The sequence below is a fragment of the Coregonus lavaretus genome, assembly GCF_964263955.1.
Source record: "Coregonus lavaretus genome assembly, chromosome: 22".
NCBI classification, from domain to species: Eukaryota; Metazoa; Chordata; class Actinopteri; order Salmoniformes; family Salmonidae; genus Coregonus; species Coregonus lavaretus.
Genome location: NC_140009.1, coordinates 43,446,442 through 43,474,441, shown reverse-complemented (window position 1 = coordinate 43,474,441; position 28,000 = coordinate 43,446,442). Strand labels below are relative to the sequence as shown.

The 28,000-nt window shown below is 44.3% G+C and overlaps 1 protein-coding gene across 1 annotated transcript in view; it reads right to left on the bottom strand.

Annotated features, from left to right (window-relative positions):
- Nucleotides 1-28,000, bottom strand: part of LOC311149964 (histone-lysine N-methyltransferase PRDM16-like) — a gene marked incomplete at both ends in the record, with an annotated part of 373,121 nt that overhangs the window by 263,341 nt on the left and 81,780 nt on the right. The window contains one exon of the mRNA XM_084187181.1: nt 22,301-22,704. Within this exon, the coding sequence (XP_084043307.1) occupies nt 22,301-22,704 (404 nt within the window). The remainder of the gene's footprint in view (nt 1-22,300; nt 22,705-28,000) is intronic.

The window sequence follows — 28,000 nt, the reverse complement described above, 5'->3', positions numbered from 1 at the left end:
CATACAAACACACATGCTTTCTCTCTCTCTTTCTGTTTCGCACACACACACATTTTTCCACACGGCAAAACATGCTGGGGAAAGCAAAAAAGCAAGCAGGCGAGCCGAGAAGAAAATGAAAGCAGCTTCATGGCTAATTCATGAAATGGTTGGTGCTAAAAGGAGAGGTGGGGGGGGGGGGGGGGGGGGTGAATGCTGTCATGCAGGACCAAGTCGCATTTCTAAGTGTAAGCATCAATCTAATTAACAACATCAACAGTATTTTCTGGCCCGGCAACAGAGCAATATCATTGTCTACTGTGGCCCGGGGCTAATGCGGACATGATGTGGCTATTCATCAAGACAGCCATGAATGATGGGTTTTCACTGGGATACAGATGAGGGAGGAGGTAGAGGAGGAATTGGGCAGGAGTTACCTGCGTTTGGCCACCAAGGACATGGGAGGAGGGGTGTTAAATTAATGTTTAGGAACACATAAGCACCTGAGCATTAGTTCAAGCGTGTCTGTGCTAGCTACGCGCGGCAGCTAACAGAAGGTAAAGAGACTGGAGTGAAGAGACTGGAAGGGCTGGAGTTTTAAGTAAGACAAGATAATCTATTGAGACACAAAGTGGATCAAAGTCTACGAGAGCGCTGGAACCAATTACTAAATAATTACATCAACAATTTAGAGGGACAATATTTATAGAGCCGCTCGACCACTCCATCAAAGACTGATGACTTTCTTCCCACTTCACAACCTCCTGAGAGGAAGGGTCTTGAGATTAATTAACAGATGCTGGTAACGAGTAATGAACAAATGATAAGGCATCAGTGTTCTAATCAAACCTGACATTTAATTTGCTGCTTGCTTTCTTGTTATCAATTACCATGTTCGGGGGGATAATTGACATCGGTTCGAGAGGACGAGAGATACAAATAAAATAAAAAAGTATATTTATTTAATAGCTCCTAAATAACTGCTGTGCTGTTTCTACGGCAACAGTGCCCATATGTTTAATGTTAGTTGTAATATGTTCCACTGGAGTGCTCCGAAGGCTGGGGAAATTGGATTAAATTGGCTAATAGCATGTTTAAAACCTACATCAAATGAACGTGAATGGAAGACATTACAACCTCAGGACTGAAACTGCTGTATTATTTTTCATGTGTAAACTTGGGTTTCTTTTAAACATGTATAATCATGATATAGAAAACCACACAGTGTTGGTCAATAGGGTTGTTAAATACCACAAGATTAATATTCATTGCATGTTGTTATACCGTGGGAAAGGAAACACAAATGGCAACATTACTACTTACAATTTGTCAATGTAACATTATGTGCTATACTTACCATCTTAAAAAGAAACCTGGAGATAAATGTATAGAAACAAATATTTAGGTGATATTCATCATTAACTATAGTAGTCATTATTAATATAATTGTTAATTACAATAGTCATTGTTATTCATATTCATTATTATTATTTATGTTATATACATACAGTATAAAAATAATAATCCAATATTTATAATTACAGTTTAATTTAATATGGCGGCAATAAACTACCCTTTCCAATGCTTTTATACTAAATATTCATTAAATACTTAATCATTCAGCTATTTACCTTTTGGAGTGGCCTTCAGAAGAGCTGCTCTTTAGACCTTATCAGAGTCAGGCTCTGATTTGATTAGTAAAATACTATGCTAATGACCCATTAACCTGAAGAGCTCAACTCAAGTGGCTTCTTCTTCTACACAGTCTACCAGACCTGGGTTCATATAGTATTTAAAAATGTTAATGTACTTTTAACATTTGCTCTAGTCTGCCTGGACTGCCAGATGGGCGGCGGTTGCACTCTTGAGAGTATTATAGCTCATTCACGCCAGGATAACGTATTTGAAATGGTTTGAAATGTTACTGATAGTCTTTAGATCAGGGGTGTTGAAATCATTTTGCCCCTTGGTCTTCAACGAGGTCCGGAGAGCCACACTGAAAATTGTTTATATTTCCTTGCAATCAAAATTGGCAAAAAAATTGTCCTCTATCCATTTCTGATGCTACCTGACTGTCTAGTGATTAATGGAGTGCTGGGCAGTCAAGTAACTGTATGAATATAGGTCCATTTTAATTTCCACACAGTTTTATTTTTTGGTTTGAGTTCCTTTAAAGTATATTGAGTTCTTTGCGTTTGTGCTTTAGATAGTCTGTAGACACCCATGGTCTTAACTGATAAGCTCCACCAATGTGTTATGGGGACTTCCCTCACCTTGACACCCATAACCACAGTACAACATGCTAAGCATTGTAGAAACTATAGCCCCGGTTCAAACTGTCTTGAGCATACAACTTGGGTTAAAATTTGATCGATTTGCAGACAAACCACAATGTGGGCTCACTCAGAACCCACTCCCCTCACAGACATTGCCACAACAGGATGAAGACGTTATCACCGAAACGTCAATAAAGTTCACTGCAAATGGTTAGAAGAGTGTGGAGTGTGTGACTTTACATTTACATTTACATTTTAGTCATTTAGCAGACGCTCTTATCCAGAGCGACTTACAGGAGCAATTAGGGTTAAGTGCCTTGCTCAAGGGCACATTTACGTCATTTAGCAGACGCTCTTATCCAGAGCGACTACAAATTGGTGCATTCACCCTATAGCCAGTGGGATAACCACTTTACAATTATACTTTTTTTTTTTGGGGGGGGGGGGGGGGGGGGTTGGTAGAAGGATTACTTTATCCTATCCCAGGTGTTCCTTAAAGAGGTGGGGTTTCAAATGTCTCCGGAAGGTGGTGAGTGACTCCGCTGTCCTGGCGTCGTGAGGGAGCTTGTTCCACCATTGGGGTGCCAGAGCAGCGAACAGCTTTGACTGGGCTGAGCGGGAACTATGCTTCCGCAGAGGAAGGGGAGCCAGCAGGCCAGAGGTGGATGAACGCAATGCCCTCGCCTGGGTGTAGGGACTGATCAGAGCCTGAAGTTACGGAGGTGCCGTTCCCCTCACTGCTCCATAGGCAAGCACCATGGTCTTGTAACGGATGCGAGCTTCAACTGGAAGCCAGTGGAGTGTGCGGAGGAGGGGGGTGACGTGAGAGAACTTGGGAAGGTTGAACACCAGACGGGCTGCGGCATTCTGGATGAGTTGTAGGGGTTTAATGGCACAGGCAGGGAGCCCAGCCAACAGCGAGTTGCAGTAATCCAGACGGGAGATGACAAGTGCCTGGATTAGGACCTGTGCCGCTTCCTGTGTAAGGCAGGGTCGTACTCTCCGAATGTTGTAGAGCATGAACCTGCAGGATCGGGTCACCGCCTTGATGTTGGCGGAGAACGACAGGGTGTTGACCAGGGTCACGCCAAGGCTCTTCGCACTCTGGGAGGAGGACACAACGGAGTTGTCAACCGTGATGGCGAGATCATGGAACGGGCAGTCCTTCCCCGGGAGGAAGAGCAGCTCCGTCTTGCCAGGGTTCAGCTTGAGGTGGTGATCCGTCATCCATACTGATATGTCGGCCAGACATGCAGAGATGCGATTCGCCACCTGGTTATCAGAAGGGGGAAAGGAGAAGATTAGTTGTGTATCGTCAGAGTAGCAATGATAGGAGAGGCCATGTGAGGATATGACAGAGCCAAGTGACTTGGTGTATAGGGAGAAAAGGAGAGGGCCTAGAACTGAGCCCTGGGGGACACCAGTGGTGAGAGCACGTGGTGCGGAGACAGCTTCTCGCCACGCCACTTGGTAGGAGCGACCGGTCAGGTAGGACGCAATCCAGGAGTGAGCCGCGCCGGAGATGCCCAGCTCGGAGAGGGTGGAGAGGAGGATCTGATGGTTCACTGTATCAAAGGCAGCAGACAGGTCTAGAAGGACAAGAGCAGAGGAGAGAGAGTTAGCTTTAGCAGTGCGGAGAGCCTCCGTGACACAGAGAAGAGCAGTCTCAGTTGAATGACCAGTCCTGAAACCTGACTGGTTTGGATCAAGAAGGTCATTCTGAGAGAGATAGCAAGAGAGTTGGCTAAAGACGGCACGCTCAATAGTTTTTGAAAGAAAAGAAAGAAGGGATACTGGTCTGTAGTTGTTGACATCAGTGGGATCGAGTGTTGGTTTTTTGAGAAGGGGTGCAACTCTCGCTCTCTTGAAGACGGAAGGGACATGGCCAGCGGTCAAGGATGAGTTGATCAGCGAGGTGAGGTAGGGGAGAAGGTCGCCGGAGATGGTCTGGAGAAGAGAGGAGGGGATGGGGTCAAGCGGGCAGGTTGTTGGGCGGCCTGCAGTCACTAGTCGCAAGATTTTATCTGGAGAGAGAGGGGAGAAAGAAGTCAAAGCATAGGGTAGGGCAGTGTGAGCAGGACCAGCAGTGTCATTAGACTTAACAAACGAGGATCGGATGTCGTCAACCTTCTTTTCAAAGTGGTTGACAAAGTCATCCACAGAGAGGGAGGAGGGGGGGGGGGGGGGGGGGGAGGAGGATTCAGCAGTGAGGAGAATGTGGCAAAGAGTTTCCTAGGGTTAGAGGCAGATGCTTGGAATTTAGAGTGGTAGAAAGTGGCCTTAGCAGCAGAAACAGATGAAGAAAATGTAGAGAGGAGGGAGTGAAAAGATGCCAGGTCGGCAGGGAGTTTAGTTTCCTTCCATTTCCGCTCAGCTGCCCGGAGCTCTGTTCTGTGAGCTCGCAATGAGTCATCAAGCCACAGAGCTGGAGGGGAGGACCGAGCCGGCCGGGAGGATAGGGGACACAGGGAGTCAAAGGATGCAGAAAGGGAGGAGAGGAGGGTTGAGGAGGCAGAATCAGGAGATTGGAGGGAGAAGGATTGAGCAGAGGGAAGAGATGATAGGATGGAAGAGGAGAGAGTAGTGGGAGAGAGAGAGCGAAGGTTGCGGCGGCGCGTTACCATCTGTGTAGGGGCAGAGTGAGTAGTGTTGGAGGAGAGCGAGAGAGAAAAGGATACAAAGTAGTGGTCGGAGACATGGAGGGGAGTTGCAGTGAGATTAGTAGAAGAGCAACATCTAGTAAAGATGAAGTCAAGCGTATTGCCTGCCTTGTGAGTGGGGGGGGATGGTGAGAGGGTGAGGTCAAAAGAGGAGAGGAGTGGAAAGAAGGAGGCAGAGAGAAATGAGTCAAATGTAGACGTGGGGAGGTTGAAATCCCCCAAGACTGTGAAGGGTGAGCCATCCTCAGGAAAGGAACTTATCAAGGCGTCAAGCTCATTGATGAACTCTCCAAGGGAACCTGGAGGGCGATAGATGACAAGGATATTAAGCTTAAATGGGCTAGTGACTGTGACAGCGTGGAATTCAAATGAGGAGATAGACAGATGGGTTAGGGGAAAAATTGAGAATGACCACTTGGGAGAGATGAGGATTCCTGTGCCACCACCCCTCTGACCAGATGCTCTCGGGGTATGCGAGAACACATGGTCAGACGAGGAGAGAGCAGTAGGAGTAGCAGTGTTTTCAGTGGTAATCCATGTTTCCGTCAGTGCCAGGAAGTCGAGGGACTGGAGGGTGGCATAGGCTGGGATGAAGTCAGCCTTGTTGGCGGCAGAACGGCAGTTCCAGAGGCTGCCTGAGACCTGGAACTCCAGGTGTGTGGTGCGTGCAAGGACCACCAGGTTAGAGAGGCAGCAGCCACGCGGTGTGAGGCGTTTGTGTAGCCTGTGCGGAGAGGAGAGAACAGGGATAGGCAGAGGCATAGTTGACAGGCTGCAGCAGATGGCTACAATAATGCAGAGGAGATCGGGATGAAATGAACTAAACATCAGGGAAAGGAGAGAGCAGGCCTCCCTCACCAAAAAAAATATATATATATAACTCTCCCAACTTCCACCTCAGAAACTATAATTGTTTCACTGAACCACCCGAGTAAAACTCTCCCAACTTCCACTTTAGAAATTAGAATTGTTGTAAACTACAGCAGACTGTTATCAGTAGCTGTAATTAAGTACAGCAGCTACCAACCACCTAACGTTAATGCCTCGGATGAGGTTAGAAAAACAGCTGAATGGTAGCAGCTAGCTGGCTCAATCACAGGTACTCTTAAGCATGAAATAACATTGGAAACAATTAACCATAGTTGCAAAAAGTTACCAGTAGCTACCCGCTAGCTAGCTAGCTTTGTTGGTCCAAGTAGTGGGTAGGCTAGCCTCGTGCTTCGCCGGAGTCCGCCGAATACAGTCCTTACCTACAATAATTACCTACAATAACCTTCAATAACTACCTGAGTAAGCTACCTATAATACCAAACTACAATACCTACCTACAATCTAAATACATGGTTTAAGCTTAACTCAACACCATATAAGAAGCCAAGCTTACCTTTCATAACGCAGCAACGATTAAACGTTGGGTAGCTAGCACAAATATATTGTATTTAGCTACCACAGCCTGCTGGTAGTGTTGGCTGGCTAGCAATGGCTACTGTGTTGACTTTGTTTGAAAAACGGCGTCGCTGCGAACGAATATAGCTGGCTAAAAGGATATTGTTTTTAGTTGCAACCGTTGCTAATAGCAACTCGCCAGCTAATCCAGGAGGTGAGTTAGCTAGCTAGCTTCGTGCTACATCCGGCACCGCCGAATACAAAAGTAACCTACAATAACTACACAACAGCTACCCACAACAGCCCACGATGCCTACCTATACTACTTAATAATATACAGCCCACGATGCCTACCTATAGTACCTAACTACAATCTAAATACATAGTTTAAGCCTTACTCGACAAAGCCCAAGCTATGTATAAAGCCAAACTGGCAGACTGCAATCAGTAGCCGAAATTAAGTACAGCAGCTACCAACCACCTAACGTTACTTGACTATTTACTAAGTTATACATTGCAAGTCACTTCAAACGTGTACACTTGATATTCCTCTTGCGGACAATGTCATTGCATCAATATGTCCTCAAAAAATAACAAATTCTTTAGCAAACCTGTACGGTTTCCCTGTATCTGCAGTCAATTGAATGGGGGGCACTAGCTAGTCCTTCTCTCTGTCAACTACTTGCCATTCCTTTGGTTTGTCTATTCTCTGTCCCCTGAAGTCCTTCTTGGTTTCTGCCCTATCAGCTTGGTACCATTAGTATTGTAGCCCAGCTCGAGATAAAAAGCACAAAAGAAAAGCCTCTGTCGGCAAACAGACCAGACAAGTTGCAAACTGCGCCTTGAGCACCTTGAGTGCCGCTAGAGCACTATCTTGACACATGCTGGGTATTCAGGGCTCAGCAATCCCTCTGACACAAAAGGCGAGCAAACAGCGCAGGAGGTGAGAGGTAGGGTCAGGACAGATAAGTGTCAGGGAGGGGCCCAAAGTCTTTGCCCGGGTTCCAAGAGGACGTTAGCTAGCGTTTTAGCTAACAAACAAAGGGACCAACCAAGCACTGGCATGAAAAGCTAGCTGTCAGGGCAGGCAGAGAAATATGAGGAACGTCCATGGAGTGCTGGGTATCTATTACGTAGGCCTATCCCATCAGCTGCCCAAGAGCACTCATCTAACGCCTTGGCATATCGCTAAGCCAACAGCACGTTAAATACGAGAGAGAGAGAGAGAGAGAGAGAGAGAGAGAGAGAGAGAGAGAGAGAGAGAGAGAGAGAGAGAGAGAGAGAGAGAGAGAGAGAGAGAGAGAGAGAGAGAGAGAGAGAGAGAGAGAGAGAGAGAGAGAGAGAGAGAGAGAGAGAGAGAGAAGAATGACAGACACTTTTTTTATTTTCTTCACTCCCATCGGATGAATGATGGCGAAACGGAAAAACACTCAAACAAAGTCATCCCAAGGTCTTTGAGGCCTAGATACCCTTTGAAGCTGGAAGGAGGTGTGGCCAACGGGTGAAATATGCGCCCGGGTAATGGCACATTTGTGAGTGTGAGTGTGTGTGTGTGTGTGTTAGTGTGTGTGTGTGTGTTAGTGTGTGCCACGCCAAGAGCTCATCACTCTGTGAAAGGCCTGACACATGCAGCATAAAAAACAGTTGCTGTCTCAACTTGAAAAGTCAGTGAGATAACTAATCTTTTTGAGTTGAAAGACTCAATATGTTTAACAGTGCAATCACATTAAAGATTTGACCAAGACATGAAAAAAAAGTCCCTCAATGGCGTCACATTCACCACAGTGCCATTTCAAACACAGATAGTGGCTTGTGACTGACAATGTGACTGACAATGTGTCCGACAATGTGACTGACAAGGTGACTGACAATGTGACGGACAATGTGACTGACAATGTGACTGACAATGTGACTGACACAGCAATAAAAAAATTTTTTGCCTTCACATGGAGAGAGAGATTACTCAGCGACCCCCGAATCATTTGTTGATTCGGTGCAAGTGCCTTCTTTGAGATAGCAAACACTTGAGACGCAGGACAAATAGAGATGGCGAGATGACAGAAGTAAAAGGTTTTGGAAGAGTAACAAAAGGCATGAATCACGGGGGTGACTCTCCCCGTCACTGGGTTAGAAGGATGAGTAAACACCATTCATTTAGCTTTGGAAAGGGATCTGCGCTTGTTTGATTTGGGGCTTTGCTGAGTTCCCTCGGCAGCCCGAGACAAAATGAAGATATTTGATTCTGTTCTCTTACAGTTTGGATCACGGACATCTCTCTGACTGTCCCTTTGTTTCAATGCTGCGACATCCTTCTGTAAGTCTTAGAGGGTGGATATGGGGCTTACACATCCTTAAACACACATTCACATGCACACACACACAAAATGTATATGGTAAACACGCCACATCATAGCCACACACTTTCATAAAACCAACACACACTGACACATAAAGTATCTATTCATGCAACACCGCACACGCTTACCAACACACACCCTTACCAAAAAACACACACTTCCTTTTGTCCTCTCTCCCACTGCCCTCTACCTTCCTCTCTCCCCCAGAAGGAGTGTGAGCTGGGGGGTAAAGAACAGGAAAGAGGAGCAGCAGTGTGAACCTCCATGGCCAATCGCTGCTCTCACAATAAAGCGTTTCACTCTGTAGGATCCCTCCCCAGTCGGTAGGGTGATCACCCCCGCAACTCTCCCCCCTTCTCCCCTGTCCCCTAGCAGAGAGGGCTTCCAGGCAGGGGCCTGCGCGTGTGGCTTGATTGAAACCGGCCCTTGTGCGGAGCCAGGGAGTTATATTATGTTGTGATAAAGAGGAGCATAATAGCTTTTAAATGGATGACTACGGGTGGCTCTGCTGTTCCAGTGGGGGGAGTGGAGGGACAGGCTGAATGGACGTTGCCCCGAGCTAAGCATCTCGTAGATTGAGCTGTCCGTCTCGGGGAAATGCGTCTGAGTTAACACCTCGCTATCGCCCAACGCCCCAGGACAGACCAGACTGGACGTCCTTTTATTTTCTGCTCTCTTCTGTTCTTTTCTCTCCACCTGGATTATTCTAATGATCCAGGAATGGATGGTGGTGGTGGAGCCATGCCATGCTCCAGGGCTGATCACACACAGACTAAAAGAGACATACACACACACACTAAGACACACATACCCACCCAATTTCTAGCACGCAGACACAGACTCATACACACTGAGACACACACAAACACACTGTGACATAAAGATACACACACGTGTACTGCCGTTATGCTGCACTCTGACTGCAATATTGTTTTGAAAGGGCAATTACACACACACACCATACATCATCTTAACTCCACATACTACCCATGCCGATATTATTACATGCTAGTCTGTGTCATTACTCCAACCAACACCCATTCTATAGGTGGGGATCCATATCCACACTACTCCTTACAGGATATACACGATCTACTCAACTCCCATTCAATATCCCCACAATGACGACTACTAGCATTAAAACCCTCCACTGAGCATTGGGTAGATAGGATCACGTTTAGACAAAGGCGATTTCATAACAAGTCCCCCGTTCAGTTGGGGCTAGAGGGGACAGACAGACATACAGACAGGGGGCCTCCCCCACCAAGGCCCATTAACAGCACTGACCTCCCCTGCTTTCTTAGGGCCTCATCTCCCCTGTCACTCTTCCTTCACTCTCCCTCTGTTCCCTCCCTCAGTCTTCCTTCTTTCACTCTCTCTCTCCCCCTTTGTTCCCTCCAACCCTCTTTCTCTAGGCCTGTATATTTGTCTAAGACCAGTGGGGGGAGGGTTCCTGGGGGAGTCTCGTGATGGCTATCGATGGCTGGGCTGTTATGACTATCTATGATAAGAGCCTTTTGCTCTGAGCTCCGCTGAGAGAGAGAGAGAGAAGCCAAAATAATTTACTCACTATAAAGCATGAAGCCAAAATAATTTACACGCTATAAAATATATATTTGGAATGAGGTCCTGACTAGATCTCACAACTAGCTTCATTATTGGCTTACTGCTATTATAGTATACAGTGAGGGAAAAAAGTATTTGATCCCCTGCTGATTTCGTACATTTGACCACTGACAAAGAAATGATCAGTCTATAATTTTAATGGTAGGTTTATTTGAACAGTGAGAGACAGAATAACAACAACAAAAATCCAGAAAAACGCATGTCAAAAATGTTATAAATTGATTTGTATTTTAATTAGGGAAATAAGTATTTGACCTCTCTGCAAAATATGACTCAGTACTTGGTGGCAAAACCCTTGTTGGCAATCACAGAGGTCAGATGTTTCTTGTAGTTGGCCACCAGGTTTGCACACATCTCAGGAGGGATTTTGTTCCACTCCTCTTTGCAGATCTTCTCCATGTCATTAAGGTTTCGAGGCTGACGTTTGGCAACTCGAACCTTCAACTCCCTCCACAGACTGGCTAGGCCACTCCTGGACCTTAACGTGCTTCTTCTTGAGCCACTCCTTTGTTGCCTTGGCCGTGTGTTTTGGGTCATTGTCATGCTGGAATACCCATCCACGACCCATTTTCAATGCCCTGGCTGAGGGAAGGAGGTTCTCACCCAAGATTTGACGGTACATGGCCCAGTCCAACGTCTCTTTGATGCGGTGAAGTTGTCCTGTCCCCTTAGCAGAAAAACACCCCCAAAGCATAATGTTTCCACCTCCATGTTTGACGGTGGGGATGGTGTTCTTGGGGTCATAGGAAGCATTCCTCCTCCTCCAAACACGGTGAGTTGAGTTGATGCCAAAGAGCTCGATTCTGGTCTCATCTGACCACAACACTTTCACCCAGTTCTCCTCTGAATCATTCAGATGTTCATTGGCAAACTTCAGACGGCCCTGTATATCTGCTTTCTTGAGCAGGGGGACCTTGCGGGCGCTGCAGGATTTCAGTCCTTCACGGCGTAGTGTGTTACCAATTGTTTTCTTTGTGACTATGGTCCCAGCTGCCTTGATATCATTGACAAGATCTTCCCGTGTAGTTCTGGGCTGATTCCTCACCGTTCTCATGATCATTGCAACTCCACGAGGTGAGATCTTGCATGGAGCCACAGGCCGAGGGACATTGACAGTTCTTTTGTGTTTCTTCCATTTGCAAATAATCGCACCAACTGTTGTCACCTTCTCACCAAGCTGCTTGGCGATGGTCTTGTAGCCCATTCCAGCCTTGTGTAGGTCTACAATCTTGTCCCTGACATCCTTGAAGAGCTCTTTGGTCTTGGCCATAGTGGAGAGTTTGGAATCTGATTGATTGATTGCTTCTGTGGACAGGTGTCTTTTATACAGGTAACAAGCTGAGATTAGGAGCACTCCCTTTAAGAGTGTGCTCCTAATCTCAGCTCGTTACCTGTATAAAAGACACCTGGGAGCCAGAAATCTTTCTGATTGAGAGGGGGTCAAATACTTATTTCCCTCATTAAAATGCAAATCAATTTATAACATCTTTGACATGCTTTTTTCTGGATTTTTTTGTTGTTATTCTGTCTCTCAATGTTCAAATAAACCTACCATTACAATTATAGTCTGATCATTTCTTTGTCAGTGGGCAAACGTACAAAATCAGCAGGGGATCAAATACTTTTTTCCCCTCACTGTATGTAAGACACACACAGTGGGGAGAACAAGTATTTGATACACTGCCGATTTTGCAGGTTTTCCTACTTACAAAGCATGTACATGTCTGTAATTTTTATCATAGGTTCACTTCAACTGTGAGAGACGGAATCTAAAACAAAAATCCAGAAAATCACATTGTTTGATTTTTAAGTAATTAATTTGCATTTTATTGCATGACATAAGTATTTGATCACCTACCAACCAGTAAGAATTACGGCTCTCACAGACCTGTTAGTTTTTCTTTAAGAAGCCCTCCTCTTCTCCACTCATTACCTGTATTAACTGCACCTGTTTGAACTCGTTACCTGTATAAAAGACACCTGTCTACACACTCAATCAAACAGACTCCAACCTCTCCACAATGGCCAAGACCAGAGAGCTGTGTAAGGACATCAGAGATAAAATTGTAGACCTGCACAAGGCTGGGATGGGCTACAGGACAATAGGCAAGCAGCTTGGTGAGAAGGCAACAACTGTTGGCACAATTATTAGAAAATGGAAGAAGTTCAAGATGACGGTCAATCACCCTCGGTCTGGGGCTCCATGCAAGATCTCACCTCGTGGGGCATCAATGATCATGAAGAAGGTGAGGGATCAGCCCAGAACTACACGGCAGGACCTGGTCAATGACCTGAAGAGAGCTGGGACCACAGTTTCAAAGAAAACCATTAGTAACACACTACGCCGTCATGGATTAAAATCCTGCAGCGCACGCAAGGTCCCCCTGCTCAAGCCAGCGCATGTCCAGGCCCGTCTGAAGTTTGCCAATGACCATCTGGATGATCCAGAGGAGGAATGGGAGAAGGTCATGTGGTCTGATTAGATAAAAATAGAGCTTTTTGGTCTAAACTCCACTCGCTGTGTTTGGAGGAAGAAGAAGGATGAGTACAACCCCAAGAACACCATCCCAACCGTGAAGCATGGAGGTGGAAACATCATTCTTTGGGGATACTTTTCTGCAAAGGGGACAGGACGACTGCACCGTATTGAGGGGAGGATGGATGGGGCCATGTATCGCGAGATCTTGGCCAACAACCTCCTTCCCTCAGTAAGAGCATTGAAGATGGGTCGTGGCTGGGTCTTCCAGCATGACAACGACCCGAAACACACAGCCAGGGCAAATAAGGAGTGGCTCTGTAAGAAGCATCTCAAGGTCCTGGAGTGGCCTATCCAGTCTCCAGACCTGAACCCAATAGAAAATCTTTGGAGGGAGCTGAAAGTCCGTATTGCCCAGCGACAGCCCCGAAACCTGAAGGATCTGGAGAAGGTCTGTATGGAGGAGTGGGCCAAAATCCCTGCTGCAGTGTGTGCAAACCTGGTCAAGACCTACAGGAAACGTATGATCTCTGTAATTGCAAACAAAGGTTTCTGTACCAAATATTAAGTTCTGCTTTTCTGATGTATCAAAAACTTATGTCATGCAATAAAATGCAAATTAATTACTTAAAAATCATACAATGTGATTTTCTGGATTTTTTAGATTCTGTCTCTCACAGTTGAAGTGTACCTATGATAAAAATTACAGACATGTACATGCTTTGTAAGTAGGAAAACCTGCAAAATCGGCAGTGTATCAAATACTTGTTCTCCCCACAGACAATGATCTCTGACTGGAGTCTGACATAGTCATGGAGCTATCAGAACCTCTTCAGGCACTAATTTCGCCAGTGAGCAGCAGGCCAAAAGCCGACCCCTCCAAATCAATGTAAACAATGTGCTGAGCGATGCAGTCATTTTGGGCCTGTAACATGAGTGTTGTACAAGGTTAGGCAGGAGCAGCGGTTTCCTATAGACCCACCAGAGACAATCGGGCTAGGCTGATGACTCCATGCCAAACTGCTTTGAGAGAGACAGAGAGAGAGAGAGAGAGAGAGAGAAAATAGCCCTATGCGCACCCCGTAGGTCTAGTCATAATATGAATTTTACAGAAGAAAACGTTTTACGTGGCATTGTGCCATGTAGCGTGTATCGCTTCTCTAATCGGCAAATGCTTATTCTCGTGTATTGGACTAGAGGAAGAGAAAAAGGAGGAGAGAGAGAGAGAGAGAGAGAGAGGGGAGAGAAATGGATTGCATGGGCAGAATGCTGGGGATAACCAGCCTCACACACACATAACTCACGGGATGGAGCATGCATGTGATCCTCACCGGCACATTTACTGAAAAGTTAATTAATGTGCACTGTCCCTGTAAAAATTAAAATAAACTCAAACTCAAACATTGCAGAGAGCGCACACACCTGCCAGTGTTACACAAGACTATGACTATATCCAGCAACTGCATACAGTAGTTGGCTCAGCCAGCCTACATACTGTACAGTACACCCTGTCCGAAGTGGCTACCTAAAAACTATACCCAACCTTTTAGTGACGTGATGCGTAATTACATATAAAGGTAACGCTATATAATATTAGACTATACAATATATGACCAAAATGGGAGCCTGCTGAAATGAGAAGCAGGCCGGGACCATTCTAGTCTGATTAACCGTGCAGTGGAGAGAGAGAGAGAGAGAGAGAGAGAGAGAGAGAGAGAGAGAGAGAGAGAGAGAGAGAGAGAGAGAGAGAGAGAGAGAGAGAGAGAGACAGACAGAGACAGAGACAGAGACAGAGACAGACTGTCTGTCCCTCTCCCTCTCTCTCTCTCTCTCTCTCTCGCTCTCTCTCTCTCTCTCTCCACTGCACGGTTGAGAGAGAGAGAGAGAGAGAGAACAACTTCAATATCCTCTAATGTCATTTTGAAATGAAAATGTATAGTTCAATACAAGCTAGCTGCAACGACCCGGGCTGCATGCTTCTTCGATTTCCATATCGTGTGGCATGACCAAATGCGCGTGCTCTGTCAGACGGAGGGGGGAGGCGGCACCGAAAAGCCGATACCTCAAGTAATCAGTTAGATTTTCCAACATTGCCGACTGATGGAATTTAAAGAGAGGGTGGTGGGCCGGTTCAAAGATGACGTCCAATGGTAGTATGAGATGCAAACGGAATGAGTAAAGAGGTGGTTGCGTTTGGCTAAGGAGCTGACAACGAATAATTCCTAGTGCCAGTCACTTACCTTTCTCAAAGGTTGCACCTTAGAAAAGGACCCTTTCATTTGTCAACAAAAAATGTTCATTCACACTGTGTCCGAATATTTACCACTCTTTACAGGTACTGTAAAGCTACCCAGCAAACCAGGAACATTTCCCCAGAACATTATGGTGGTCCTCTGTAGCTCAATTGGTAGAGCATGGCGCTTGTAACGCCAGGGTAGTGGGTTCGATCCCCGGGACCACCCATACGTAAAAATGTATGCACACATGACTGTAAGTCGCTTTGGATAAAAGCGTCTGCTAAATGGCATATTATTATTATATTATTTAAGATTCCCATTAAGTTCTAGTTAGGGTTTAATCTAATATTCAAACTAAATCAAATTGTATTTGTCACATGCACCGAACACAACAGTGAAACGCTTACTTACAAGCCCTTAACCAACAATGCAATTTTAAGAAAGAATACCCCCCCAAAAATAAGAAATAAAAGTAAAAAATAATTAAACAGCAGCAATCAAATAACAATAGTGAGGCTATATACAGGCGGTACCGGCACAGAGTCAATACAAATAGTCTAGATAGCCATTTGATTAGATGTCCAAGAGTCTTATGGCTTGGGGGTAGAAGCTGTTTAGAAGCCTCTTGGACCTAGACTTGACACTCCGGTACCGCTTGCCATGCGGTAGCAGAGAGAACAGTCTATGACTAGGGTGGCTGAAGTCTTTGACAATTTTTAGGGCCTTCCTCTGACACCGCCTGGTATAGAGGTCCTGGATGGCAGGAAGCTTGGCCCCAGTGATGTACTGGGCCGTACGCACTACCCTCTGTAGCGCCTTGCGGTCGGAGGCTGAGCAGGTGCCATAACATGCTGCCGCAACAAAATGTGGGAGCAATAGAAGTGATTCTGAGGAAACATTACAGGAACATTCTGCTAATGTTGATGCCGATATATACTTTTTTTCTTTTTCATTTTTTTCCTTTAAAAATATATATATTTCCCTTTATTACTTTCCAACCCCACCATCCCCTCCCTAATTTGAGTAAACTAGTGAAGAACAATGCTTAGGCCTCTACTTCATGCTTATACATACTATATACATTTTATGGACAAGTCACTAATTATATTTTGTTTGTTTTTACTCCTGAACTTCCTCCGATCATTTTCATGATGTCCATCTGGTATGCTTCTATATGCCATATCTTTCTAACTGTGCTCTTTCACAAAAGCTTACAATATATAACCTACATACTTATTATGGACACAGCATGTCTTACACTAGTTATCTTGTTGTTATTAGTCCCATCCTTCAGCTCCATTCAACACCTCCCATCTATCTCTTAACACCATCCATATTGGATTTCTATTTGCCATATATTTTTCAACTGTACTGTGATGTTTTACAAAAGTTCTGAACATTTCTATTCTCATTGTTTCTACAGTTTGTGAATTGAAAATAAACATCTTTGCTAAAAGTATTATTATATTATTGATCGATTGACTATGACTTTTCAGATCCCCCAGTAGTGCTATCTGCAGGGTCAGCTTCATGCAAATATTGCAATCCTTCAGCCATTCCTGGACCTGTGTCCAGAAACAAGCTACAAATGGACAGTACTAAAACAAATGATCTAATGATTCTGTCTCTTCACAGCCAAATCTGCAGAGCTGGGAAGATTGTATCCCCCATACAAATAACATTCTATTGGTAGCAAGAATTTTATATAATAATTTTAATTGAAAAATTCTAAGTTTTGAATCCGGCGTCGTTTTGCGTATCAGTTCATAAACACTATGCCATGGAATTGGTACGTCAAAAATCTCTTCCCAACTATTTTGCAATCTATATGGGATGGCTGTCAATCTTTTGGTCCTTAAATGAAACTGGTAAACTTTTTTATTTATCACAATATTCTTTAACCGATTATGTTATTTAATGCAAGGCCGACAGACAAGTTCCTTACTTTTTCCTCCTTCCACTTTCCTCTTCCATTTTTTGCGGTAATGCTGCAATTATTTGGTTGTAATTTTGGGTAGAGCAGACATTTCAATATGTTTTTGTTAGCTGCATGTGCGACATAACTCCACCATTCCTACCGATAATATAATTTACAAAGATTATACTTGTTTGAAAATTTTCTCAAAAAATAATGTTTTTTTTATCAATTAGTATGTTTGAGTTTAACCACAATATTTGTTGCAATATTTCTTCTGTCATTTCTGGAGGATTAAATTGAAATTGCAACCAACTTTCTATGACTTGTTTTAGAAATAGTGATATTTGGGAGATGATTTCCTTTTCAAATACCTGAAAGTGAGGGGTTGTAATCTGAATAAAGGGAAAAAGTCCCTTCTTGAACATTGGGTGAGACAATCTTACTAATTTGCTAGAGAACCAGTTCGGATTTAAGTATAATTTTTGTATGACTGAAGCTTTTAGTGATAGGTCTAATGCTTGAACATTTAATAATTTCTGTCTTCCTAATTCATATTCATTATATAAATAGGCCCGTTTAATTTTGTCTGGCTTGCCGTTCCAAATAAAATTGAATATTTTTTTCTCATATAATTTAAAAAACTGTTCGCTAGGCAAAGCAAGACCATAAGCAAATAGGTAAATAGGTAGCAAGATCTTATCTATTTTTGCTAACTTCCTATTACATTTTTTGGGAGTGAGATCATTTATTTCATTTGGGATATGTATTCAGAGTATATCCACATCACCATCAGACCATTTTATTGGTAAACTACATGGTAATGTAAAAATTGTATTTTTTAGTGATCCAATACGTAATATAGTACATTTATCATAATTTGGTTGTAATCCAGAGAGGTTAGAAAATGTATCTAGATCCTCTATGAGGCTGTGGAGGGATTCAAGTTGTGGATTTAAAAGAAAACATGAATCATCAGCGTACAATGACACCTTTTGATAACGATATTACTACTAACACCTATAACAACAAACACGAAACATTCCTGTAAGACTCTTATAAAGTTATTCTGTAAGGTTATGACATGATGATCCAGATTTGTTCTAAAAACATACTTCCACGGTAATGCAAGTAAAGTTCTGAAAATATTGTTGCAATGTTCTGCTAACATTGATGTGTAATGTAACATTATTGTATGAAGTTGCTTTTAAACAAATAGCATTTCAATCTTCTTATATAATTATATTAGGGTATTGTCCAAGCATAGCTATAGCTTTTTTAAAGAACAGTAATCAAGTATATTTGAACCGGCAATCTGCCAACTTCAAGCCCTGTAGACTACTTAGTCTGCTGCTCCACCAGGATCCTAATAATTCTAGTGGATTTAACTTTGTACTGAAATACTTAAATTATGATCCAAACTATGGCTATATGTCTTAGTACATATGCACATTATGTACACCTCACCGCAATTTAGCAGGCAATAATTTAACCTGATTTTTTAAATCAAGTTGGCAGGGAAAATAAAAGTCCTTCTAGATTCAGTCATCCTCTCTTTTTGCAAAGACAAACACCACAACTTGGAAGTCAGAGTAAAATCAGGTGTAAGTAGCTTTATTTTTAAATTAGTCCCGGTGCAATGGATTAATTCCAGGGATAACACTCCAAAGCTCCCAGGTTTGATCCCCACTTGCGACTATCAACAGAATGTGAGAAAAAATGTTTGTCTAATAAATTGTAATGTAATTGCCATATGTGATTCTACATGAATGGTTGTACAACTAACTTCCTCAAGAGTAAGATAACACTGAAACATGAAAGGACACTCTTGGAATGTTCTTGTAACATCAGGTGAATGTTTTTTGCACCCTAAAAGAAACATTGTACACTACCGGTCAAAAGTTTTAGAACACCTACTCATTCAATGTAGAATAATAGTGAAGACATCAAAACTCTGAAATAACACATATGGAATCATGTAGTAAGCAAAAAAGTGTTAAACAAATCAAAATATATTTTATATTTGAGATTCTTCAAATAGCCACCCTTTGCCTTGATGACAGCTTTGCACACTCTTGGCATTCTCTCAACCAGCTTCAGCTAGAATGCTTTTCCCACAGTCTTGAAGGAGTTCCCACATATGCTGAGCACTTGTTGGCTGCTTTTCCTTCACTCTGTGGTCCATCTCAATTTGGTTAAGGTCGGGGGATTGTGGAGGCCTGGTCATCTGATGCAGCACTCCATCACTCTCCTTCTTGGTAAAATAGCCCTTACACAGCCTGGAGGTGTGTTGGGTCATTGTCCTGTTGAAAAACAAATGATAGTCCCACTAAGCCCAAAACAGATGGGATGGCGTATCGCTGCAGAATGATGTGGTAGCCATGCTAGTTAAGTGTGCCTTGAATTCTAAATAAATCACAGACGGTGTCACCAGCAAAGCACCCCGACACCATAACACCTCCTCCTCCATGCATTACAGTGGGAAATACACATGCGGAGATCATCCGTTCACCCACACCGCTTCTCACAAAGACACGGCGGTTGGAACCAAACATTTCAAAATTGGACTCCAGACCAAAGGACACATTTCCACCGTTCTAATGTCCATTGCTCGTGTTATTTGACCCAAGCAAGTGTCTTCTTATTATTGGTGTCCTTTAGTAGTGGTGTCTTTGCAGCAATTCAACCATGAAGGCCTGATTCACACAGTCTCCATTGAACAGTTGATGTTGAGATGTGTCTGTTACTTGAACTCTGTGAAGCATTTATTTGGGCTGCAATTTCTGAGGCTGGTAACTCTAATGAACTAATCCTCTGCAGCAGAGGTACAGTGGGGGAAGTATTTAGTCAGCCACCAATTGTGCAAGTTCTCCCACTTAAAAAGATGAGAGAGGCCTGTAATTTTCATCATAGGTACACGTCAACTATGACAGACAAATTGAGAAAAGATTTTCCAGAAAATCACATTGTAGGATTTTTAATGAATTTATTTGCAAATTATGGTGCAAAAATAAGTATTTGGTCACCTACAAACAAGCAAGATTTCTGGCTCTCACAGACCTGTAACTTATTCTTTAAGAGGCTCCTCTGTCCTCCACTCATTACCTGTATTAATGGCACCTGTTTGAACTTGTTATCAGTATAAAAGACACCTGTCCACAACCTCAAACAGTCACACTCCAAACTCCACTATGGCCAAGACCAAAGAGCTGTCAAAGGACACCAGAAACAAAATTGTAGACCTGCACCGGGCTGGGAAGACTGAATCTGCAATAGGTAAGCAGCTTGGTTTGAAGAAATCAACTGTGGGAGCAATTATTAGGAAATGGAAGACATACAAGACCACTGATAATCTCCCTCGATCTGGGGCTCCAGGCAAGATCTCACCCCGTGGGGTCAAAATGATCACAAGAACGGTGAGCAAAAATCCCAGAACCACTCGGGGGGACCTAGTGAATGACCTGCAGAGAGCTGGGACCAAAGTAACAAAGCCTACCATCAGTAACACACTACGCCGCCAGGGACTCAAATCCTGCAGTGCAAGACGTGTCGCCCTGCTTAAGCCAGTACATGTCCAGGCCCGTCTGAAGTTTGCTAGAGTACATTTGGATGATCCAGAGGAGGATTGGGATAATGTCATATGGTCAGATGAAACCAAAATATACCTTTTTGGTAAAAACTCAACTCGTCGTGTTTAGAGGACAAAGAATGCTGAGTTGCATCCAAAGAACACCATACCTACTGTGAAGCATGCGGGTGGAAACATCATGCTTTGGGGCTGTTTTTCTGCAAAGGGACCAGGACGACTGATCCGTGTAAAGGAAAGAATGAATGGGGCCATGTATCGTGAGATTTTGAGTGAAAACCTCCTTCCATCAGCAAGGGCATTGAAGATGAAACGTGGCTGGGTCTTTCAGCATGACAATGATCCCAAACACACCGCCCGGGCAACGAAGGAGTGGCTTCGTAAGAAGCATTTCAAGGTCCTGGAGTGGCCTAGCCAGTCTCCAGATCTCAACCCCATAGAAAATCTTTGGAGGGAGTTGAAAGTCTGTGTTGCCCAGCGACAGCCCCAATACATCACTGCTCTAGAGGAGATCTGCATGGAGGAAAGGGCCAAAATACCAGCAACAGTGTGTGAAAACCTTGTGAAGACTTACAGAAAACGTTTGACCTGTGTCATTGCCAACAAAGGGTATATAACAAAGTATTGAGAAACTTTTGTTATTGACCAAATACTTATTTTCCACCATAATTTGCAAATAAATGAATTAAAAATCCTACAATGTGATTTTCTGGATTTTTTTTTCTCAATTTGTCTGTCATAGTTGATGTGTACCTGTGATGAAAATTACAGGCCTCTCTCATCTTTTTAAGTGGGAGAACTTGCACAATTGGTGGCTGACTAAATACTTTTTTCCCCACTGTAACTCTGGGTCTTCCATTCCTGTGGTGGTCCTAATGAGAGACTGTTTCATCATAGCGCTTGATGGTTTTTGCGACTGCACTTAAAGAAACGTTCAAAGTTCTTGAAATGTTCCGTATTGACTGACCTTCAAGTCTTAAAGTAATGATGGACTGTTGTTTCTCTTTGCTTATTTGAGCTGTTATTGCCATAATATGGACTTGGTCTTTTACCAAACAGGGCTATCTTCTCTATACCCACCCTACTTTGTTACAACACAACTGATTGGCTCAAACGCATTAAGAAGGAAAGAAATTCCACAAATAAACATTTAAGAAGGCACACCTGTTAATTGAAATGCATTCCAGGTGACTAACTCATGAAGCTGGTTGAGAGAATGCCAAGAATGTGCAAAGCTGTCATCAAAGCAAAGGGTGGCTATTTGAAGAATCTCAAATATAAAATATATTTTGATTTGTTTAACACTTTTTTGGTTACTACATGATTCCATATGTGTTATTTCCTAGTTTTGATGTCTTCACTATTATTCTACAATGTAGAAAATAGTAAAAATAAAGAAAAACCCTTGAATGAGTAGATGATCTAAAACCTTTGACCGGTAGTGTATAATCATCCGCACAACTGGAAAAAAAATTGTGTTTTGGGAACATATATTTTGCGATGTCCCCACAATGTCCCCACCAGACTCTTCCCACAACCTAATAACACATTCTGGGAACCTTTAAAGAACAGACTAAATGTGTTCTGGGAACGTTCTTGTAGCGTCAAGCGAATGTTTTATACAAACATTGTATAATCATCAGCACACTGGACAGTTTTGTTATGAGAATATTTGCCGCAACCTAATGAATGTTCTGGGAACTTTCACAGAACCAAATTTGGTTTGCTGGGTACAAACTGGGTGCGAGAGATAAATCACATAGTAAAGACTTCTAAAGAACGTCTACAGAACAATGACCTACCTCCCATCCGAAGGAGCTGTCTTTGACCGTGGCGCTCTGCAGTGTGCTGTGAGGTCCGAAGTGCTCTCCCGACCCAATCCGGGTTTTGGCCCATATCCCCAGGCCCACTCCGGGCACCGAGGACTCACGCAGCTCCAGGTCGCTGGGGACGGGAATGTCGTCGGGAATGTAGACGGGCACCTCGTAGGGCGAGCCTTCCTTGGGCGTGAACGGGTCCTCGTGGTGATGATGGTGGCTGTGATGGTGGTGGGGAAGGTGGTGGTGGTTGTTGGGGTGCGGGGACAGGGTTCCTACGGGGATGGGGGACATGATGCTGTCCTCGGTCTCCTCCTCCCCACTCTCACCCCCTCCCGCCAGGAGGTGGGCCTCTGTCTCGTGCATGCTGTCCACTGGCTCACTGTCATCTGAGAGAGGAAGAGAAAGAGAGTTAGTTTATGTACAGTTTCTTATTTATTCAACCATTAAAATCAAATAAAATTTTATTTGCCACATGCACTGAATACAAGAGGTGTAGACATTACCGTGAAATGCTTACTTACAGCCCTTAAACAACAATGCATTCATTACTTAATAAAAAAGTAAAATAACAACAAAAAAGTGTTGAGAAAAAAAGAACAGAAGTAAAATAAAATAACAGTAGGGAGGCTATATACAGGGGGGTACCGTTGCAGAGTCAATGTGCGGGGAAACCGGCTAGTTGAGGTAGTTGAGGTAATATGTACATGTAGGTAGAGTTAAAGTGACTATGCATACATCATTAACAGAGTAGCAGCAGCGTAAAAAGATGGGGTGGGGGTGCAAATAGTCCGGGTAGCCATGATTAGCTGTTCAGGAGTCTTATGGCTTGGGGGTAGAAGCTGTTGAGAAGCCTTTTGGACCTAGACTTGGCGCTCCGGTACCGCTTGCTGTGCGGTAGTAGAGAGAACAGTCTATGACTAGGGTGCCTGGAGTCTGACAATGTTGAGGGCCTTCCTCTGACACCGCCTGGTATAGAGGTCCTGGATGGCAGGAAGCTTGGCCTCAGTGATGCACTGGGCCGTACGCACTACCTGTAGCTGTAGAACTTTTTGAGGATCTGAGGACCCATGCCAAATCTTTTAAGTCTCCTGAGAGGGAATAGGCTTTGTCGTGCCCTCTTCACGACTGTCTTGGTGTGTTTGGACCATGATAGTTCGTTGGTTATGTGGACACCAAGGAACTTGAAGCTCTCAACCTGTTCTACTACAGCCCTGTCGATGAGAATGGGGGCGTGCTCAGTCCTCTTTTTTTTCCTGTAATCCACAATCATCTCCTTTGTCTTGGTCACGTTGAGGGAGAGGTTGTTATTCTGGCACCACACGGCCAGGTCTCTGACCTCCTCACTATAGGCTGTCTCATCGTTGTCGGTGATCAGGCCTACCACTGAGCACGCACCCCTGAGGGGCCCCCGTGTTGAGGATCAGCGTGGCAGATGTGTTGTTACCTACCCTTACTACCTGGGGACGGCCCGTCAGGAAGTCCAGGATCCAGTTGCAGAGGGAGGTGTTTAGTCTCAGGATCCTTAGCTTAGTGATGAGCTTTGAGGGCACTATGGTGTTGAACACTGAGCTGTAGTCAATGAATAGCATTATCACGTAGGTGTTCCTCTTGTCCAGGTGGGAAAGGGCAGTGTGGAGTGCAATAGAGATTGCATCATCTGTGGATCTGTTGGGGCAGTATACAAATTGGAGTGGGTCTAGGGTTTCTGGGATAATGGTGTTGATGTGAGCCATGACCAGCCTTTCAAAGCACTTCATGGCTACAGACATCAGTGCTATGGATCGGTAGTCATTTAGGCAGGTTATCTTAGTGTCCTTGGGCACATGGACTATGGTGGTCTGCTTGAAACATGTTGGTATTACAGACTCAGTCAGGGACATGTTGAAAATGTCGGTGAAGGCACTTGCCAGTTGGTCAGCACATGCTCAGAGTACATGTCCTGGTAATCCGTCTGGCCCTGCGGCCTTGTGAATGTTGACCTGCTTAAAAGTCTTACTCACATCAGCTACGGAGAGCGTGATCACATAGTCATCCAGAACAACTGGTGCTCTCATGCATGCTTCAGTGTTGCTTGCCTCGAAGCGAGCATAGAAGTGGTTTAGCTCGTCTGGTAGGCTTGTGTCACTGGGCAGCTCACGGCTGTGCTTCCCTTTGTAGTCTGTAATATTCTTCAAGCCCTGCCACATCCGACGAGCTTCAGAGCCGGTGTAGTACGATTCAGTCTTAGTCCTGTATTGACTCTTTGCCTGTTTGATGGTTTGTCGGAGGGCATAGCGGGATTTCTTATAAGCGTCCGGGTTAGAGTCCCGCTCCTTGAAAGCGGCAGCTCTACCCTTTAGCTCAGTGCGGATGTTAACTGTAATCCATGGCTTCTGGTTGGGGTATGTACGTACGGTCACTATGGGGACGACTTCATCGATGCACCAGTGACTGATGTGGTGTACTCCTCAATGCTATCTGAAGAATCCCGGAACATGTTCCAGTCTGTGCTAGCAAAACAGTCCTGTAGCTTAGCATCTGCGTCATCTGACCACTTTTTTATTAACCAAGTCACTGGTGCTTCCTGCTTTAGTTTTTGATTAACCACACATGTCAATTGAGATTCAAAGAGAGAGAGAGAGAGACAGAGAGAGCGAGAGAGAGAGAGAGAGAATGACTACAAGGTATATACTGTATACATAGGGCGGCGCACAATTGGCCCAGCGTCGTCCAGGTTTGGCCTGTATAGGCCGTCATTGTAAATAAGAATTTGTTCTTAACTGACTTGCCTAGTTAAATAAAGGTTAAAAAAAATACATGTCTTCAGAGTGAGAAAGAAATGCTTGACCTTCACTGCAGTATCTTGGCTTATTCTCTGCAACTCACTCCATTTTGTAAGAAACAGTCACAACACTGGGACTTTATATCAGTATCACCAAAAGACAGCATATTGTATAGACAGGATTTTTATACTGTAGGCAGTATCACCAATAGAACTTAACCATACCGGGCCACTCTAGGCCAGCTCTACTAACTGACTCACACAACCCAAACAAGCGAAAGACGTAAAACCAAAAAGCCTTCAGACCCAGTTAAGGTAGCCTGCCCACAGTATTCCCAGTCAAAACATTTCCCACCGTCAGAGGAGGCCCTGATGGGACATGGTGTTCCATTCAGTCACAACCACCGCCATTTCCTGCCGGGTCATCTTACAGATAATGGGGGAGAAATGACCCAGGCATTGCCAGTCACTCGCCAGTTTAGATTAGTCACCTATGCTTGTCACTGTTCTGTGGCTGACAGTGTAATTGTGGTGTTCGGGTTTCCACCGTCCAACGACAACGATGAAGACAAAGAATTAGAGGGGCACAAGTCTAGCTTGACACACCATCTGCCTAAACTCCTAACCTCCCTCTCGCACAGTCATGGCCAGATCACTTGGAGAAAGTCAGACATAGACTATATATACAAACGTATGTGGACACCCCTTCAAATTAGTGGATTCGGCTATTTCAGCCACACCCGTTGCTGACAGGTGTATAAAATTGAGCACACAGCCATGCAATCTCCATAGACAAACATTGGCAGTAGAATGGTCTTACAGAAGAGCTCAGTGACTTTCAATGTGGCACCGCCATAGGATGCCACCTTTCTCACAAGTCAGTTCGTCAAAATACTGTCCTGCTAGAGCTGCCCTGTCAACTGTAAGTGCTGTTATTGTGAAGTGGCAGTGTCTAGGAGCAACAACGGCTCAGCCACAAAGTGGTAGGCCACACAAGCTCACAGAACTGGACCACCGAGTGCTGAAGCGCGTAGCACGTACAAATCTTCAGTCCTCGGTTGCAAGTTCCAAACTGCCTCTGGAAGCAACATCAGCGCAATAACTGTTTGTCTGAGCTTCATGAAATGGGTTTCCATGGCCGAGCAGCCACACACAAGTCAAAGATCACCATGCGCAATGCCAAGCGTTGGCTAGAGTGGTGTGAAGCTCGCAGCCATTGGACTCTGGAGCAGTGGAAACGCGTTCTCTGGAGTGATGAATCACGCTTCACCAACTGGCAGTCCGACGGAAGCATCTGGGTTTGGCGGATGCCAAAAGAACGCTACCTGCCCCAATGCATAGTGCCGGACTAGGCCCCTTAGTTCCAGTGAAGGGAAATCTTAATGCTGCAGCATACAATGACATTCTAGATTATTGTGTGCTTCTAACTTTGTGGCAACAGTTTGGGGAAGGCCCTTTCCTGTTTCAGCATGACAATGCCCCCGTGCACAAAGCGAGATCCACACAGAAATGGTTTGTTGAGATCGGTGTGGAAGAACTTGACTGGCCTGCACAGAGCCCTGACCTCAACCCCATTGAACACATTTGGGATAAATTATCACGCCGACTGCAAGCCAGGCCTAATCACATCAGTGCCGACCTCACTAATGCTCTTGTGGCTGAATGGAAGCAAGTCCCCACAGCAATGTTCCAACATTTAGTGGAAAGCCTTCCCAGAAGAGTGGAGGCTGTTATAGCAGCAAAGGGGGGACCAACTTCATATTAATGCCCATGATTTTGGAATGAGATTTTCGACAAGCAGGTGTTCACATACTTTTGGTCATGCAGTGTATTTTGGAGCAGAAGTTTGAAAGATCGAGTAAATTAAATTAATTTTGTTTTCGTGAACACCCCTACAGATACAGATAGCAAATATATTTGCAGTACAAGTACCATGCTGCAACAAAAAGTGGAAAAACTCTGTAGTACAATAAAACACATAGAGTGAGGGAAAAAAAGTATTTGATCCCCTGCTGATTTTGTACGTTTGCCCACTGACAAAGAAATTATCAGTCTATAATTTTAATGGTAGGTTTATTTGAACAGTGAGAGACAGAATAACAACAACAAAATCCAGAAAAACACATTTCAAAAATGTTAGAAATTGATTTGCATTTTAATGAGGGAAATAAGTATTTGACCCCCTCTCAATCAGAAAGATTTCTGGCTCCTAGGTGTCTTTTATACAGGAAACGAGCTGAGATTAGGAGCACACTCTTAAAGGGAGTGCTCCTAATCTCAGCTTGTTACCTGTATAAAAGACACCTGTCCACAGAAACAATCAATCAATCAGATTCCAAACTCTCCACCATGGCCAAGACCAAAGAGCTCTCCAAGGATGTCAGGGACAAGGCTGAAATGGGCTATAAGACCATCGCCAAGCAGCTTGGTGAGAAGGTGACAACAGTTGGTGCGATTATTCGCAAATGAAAGAAACACCGAATAACTGTCAATCTCCCTCGGCCTGGAGCTCCATGAAAGATCTCACCTTGTGGAGTTGCAATGATCATGAGAACGGTGAGGAATCAGCCCAGAACTACACGGGAGGATCTTGTCAATGATCTCAAGGCAGCTGGGACCATAGTCACCAAGAAAAACAATTGGTAACACACTTTGCCGTGAAGGACTGAAATCTTGCAGCGCACGCAAGGTCCCCCTGGGCAAGGGCCGTCTGAAGTTTGCCAATGAACATCGGAATTATTCAGAGGAGAACTGGGTGAAAGTGTTGTGGTCAGATGAGACCAAAATCGAGCTCTTTGGCATCAACTCAACTTGCCATGTTTGGAGGAGGAGGAATGCTGCCTATGACCCCAAGAACACCATCCCCACCGTCAAACATGGAGGTGGAAACATTATGCTTTGGGGGTGTTTTTCTGCTAAGG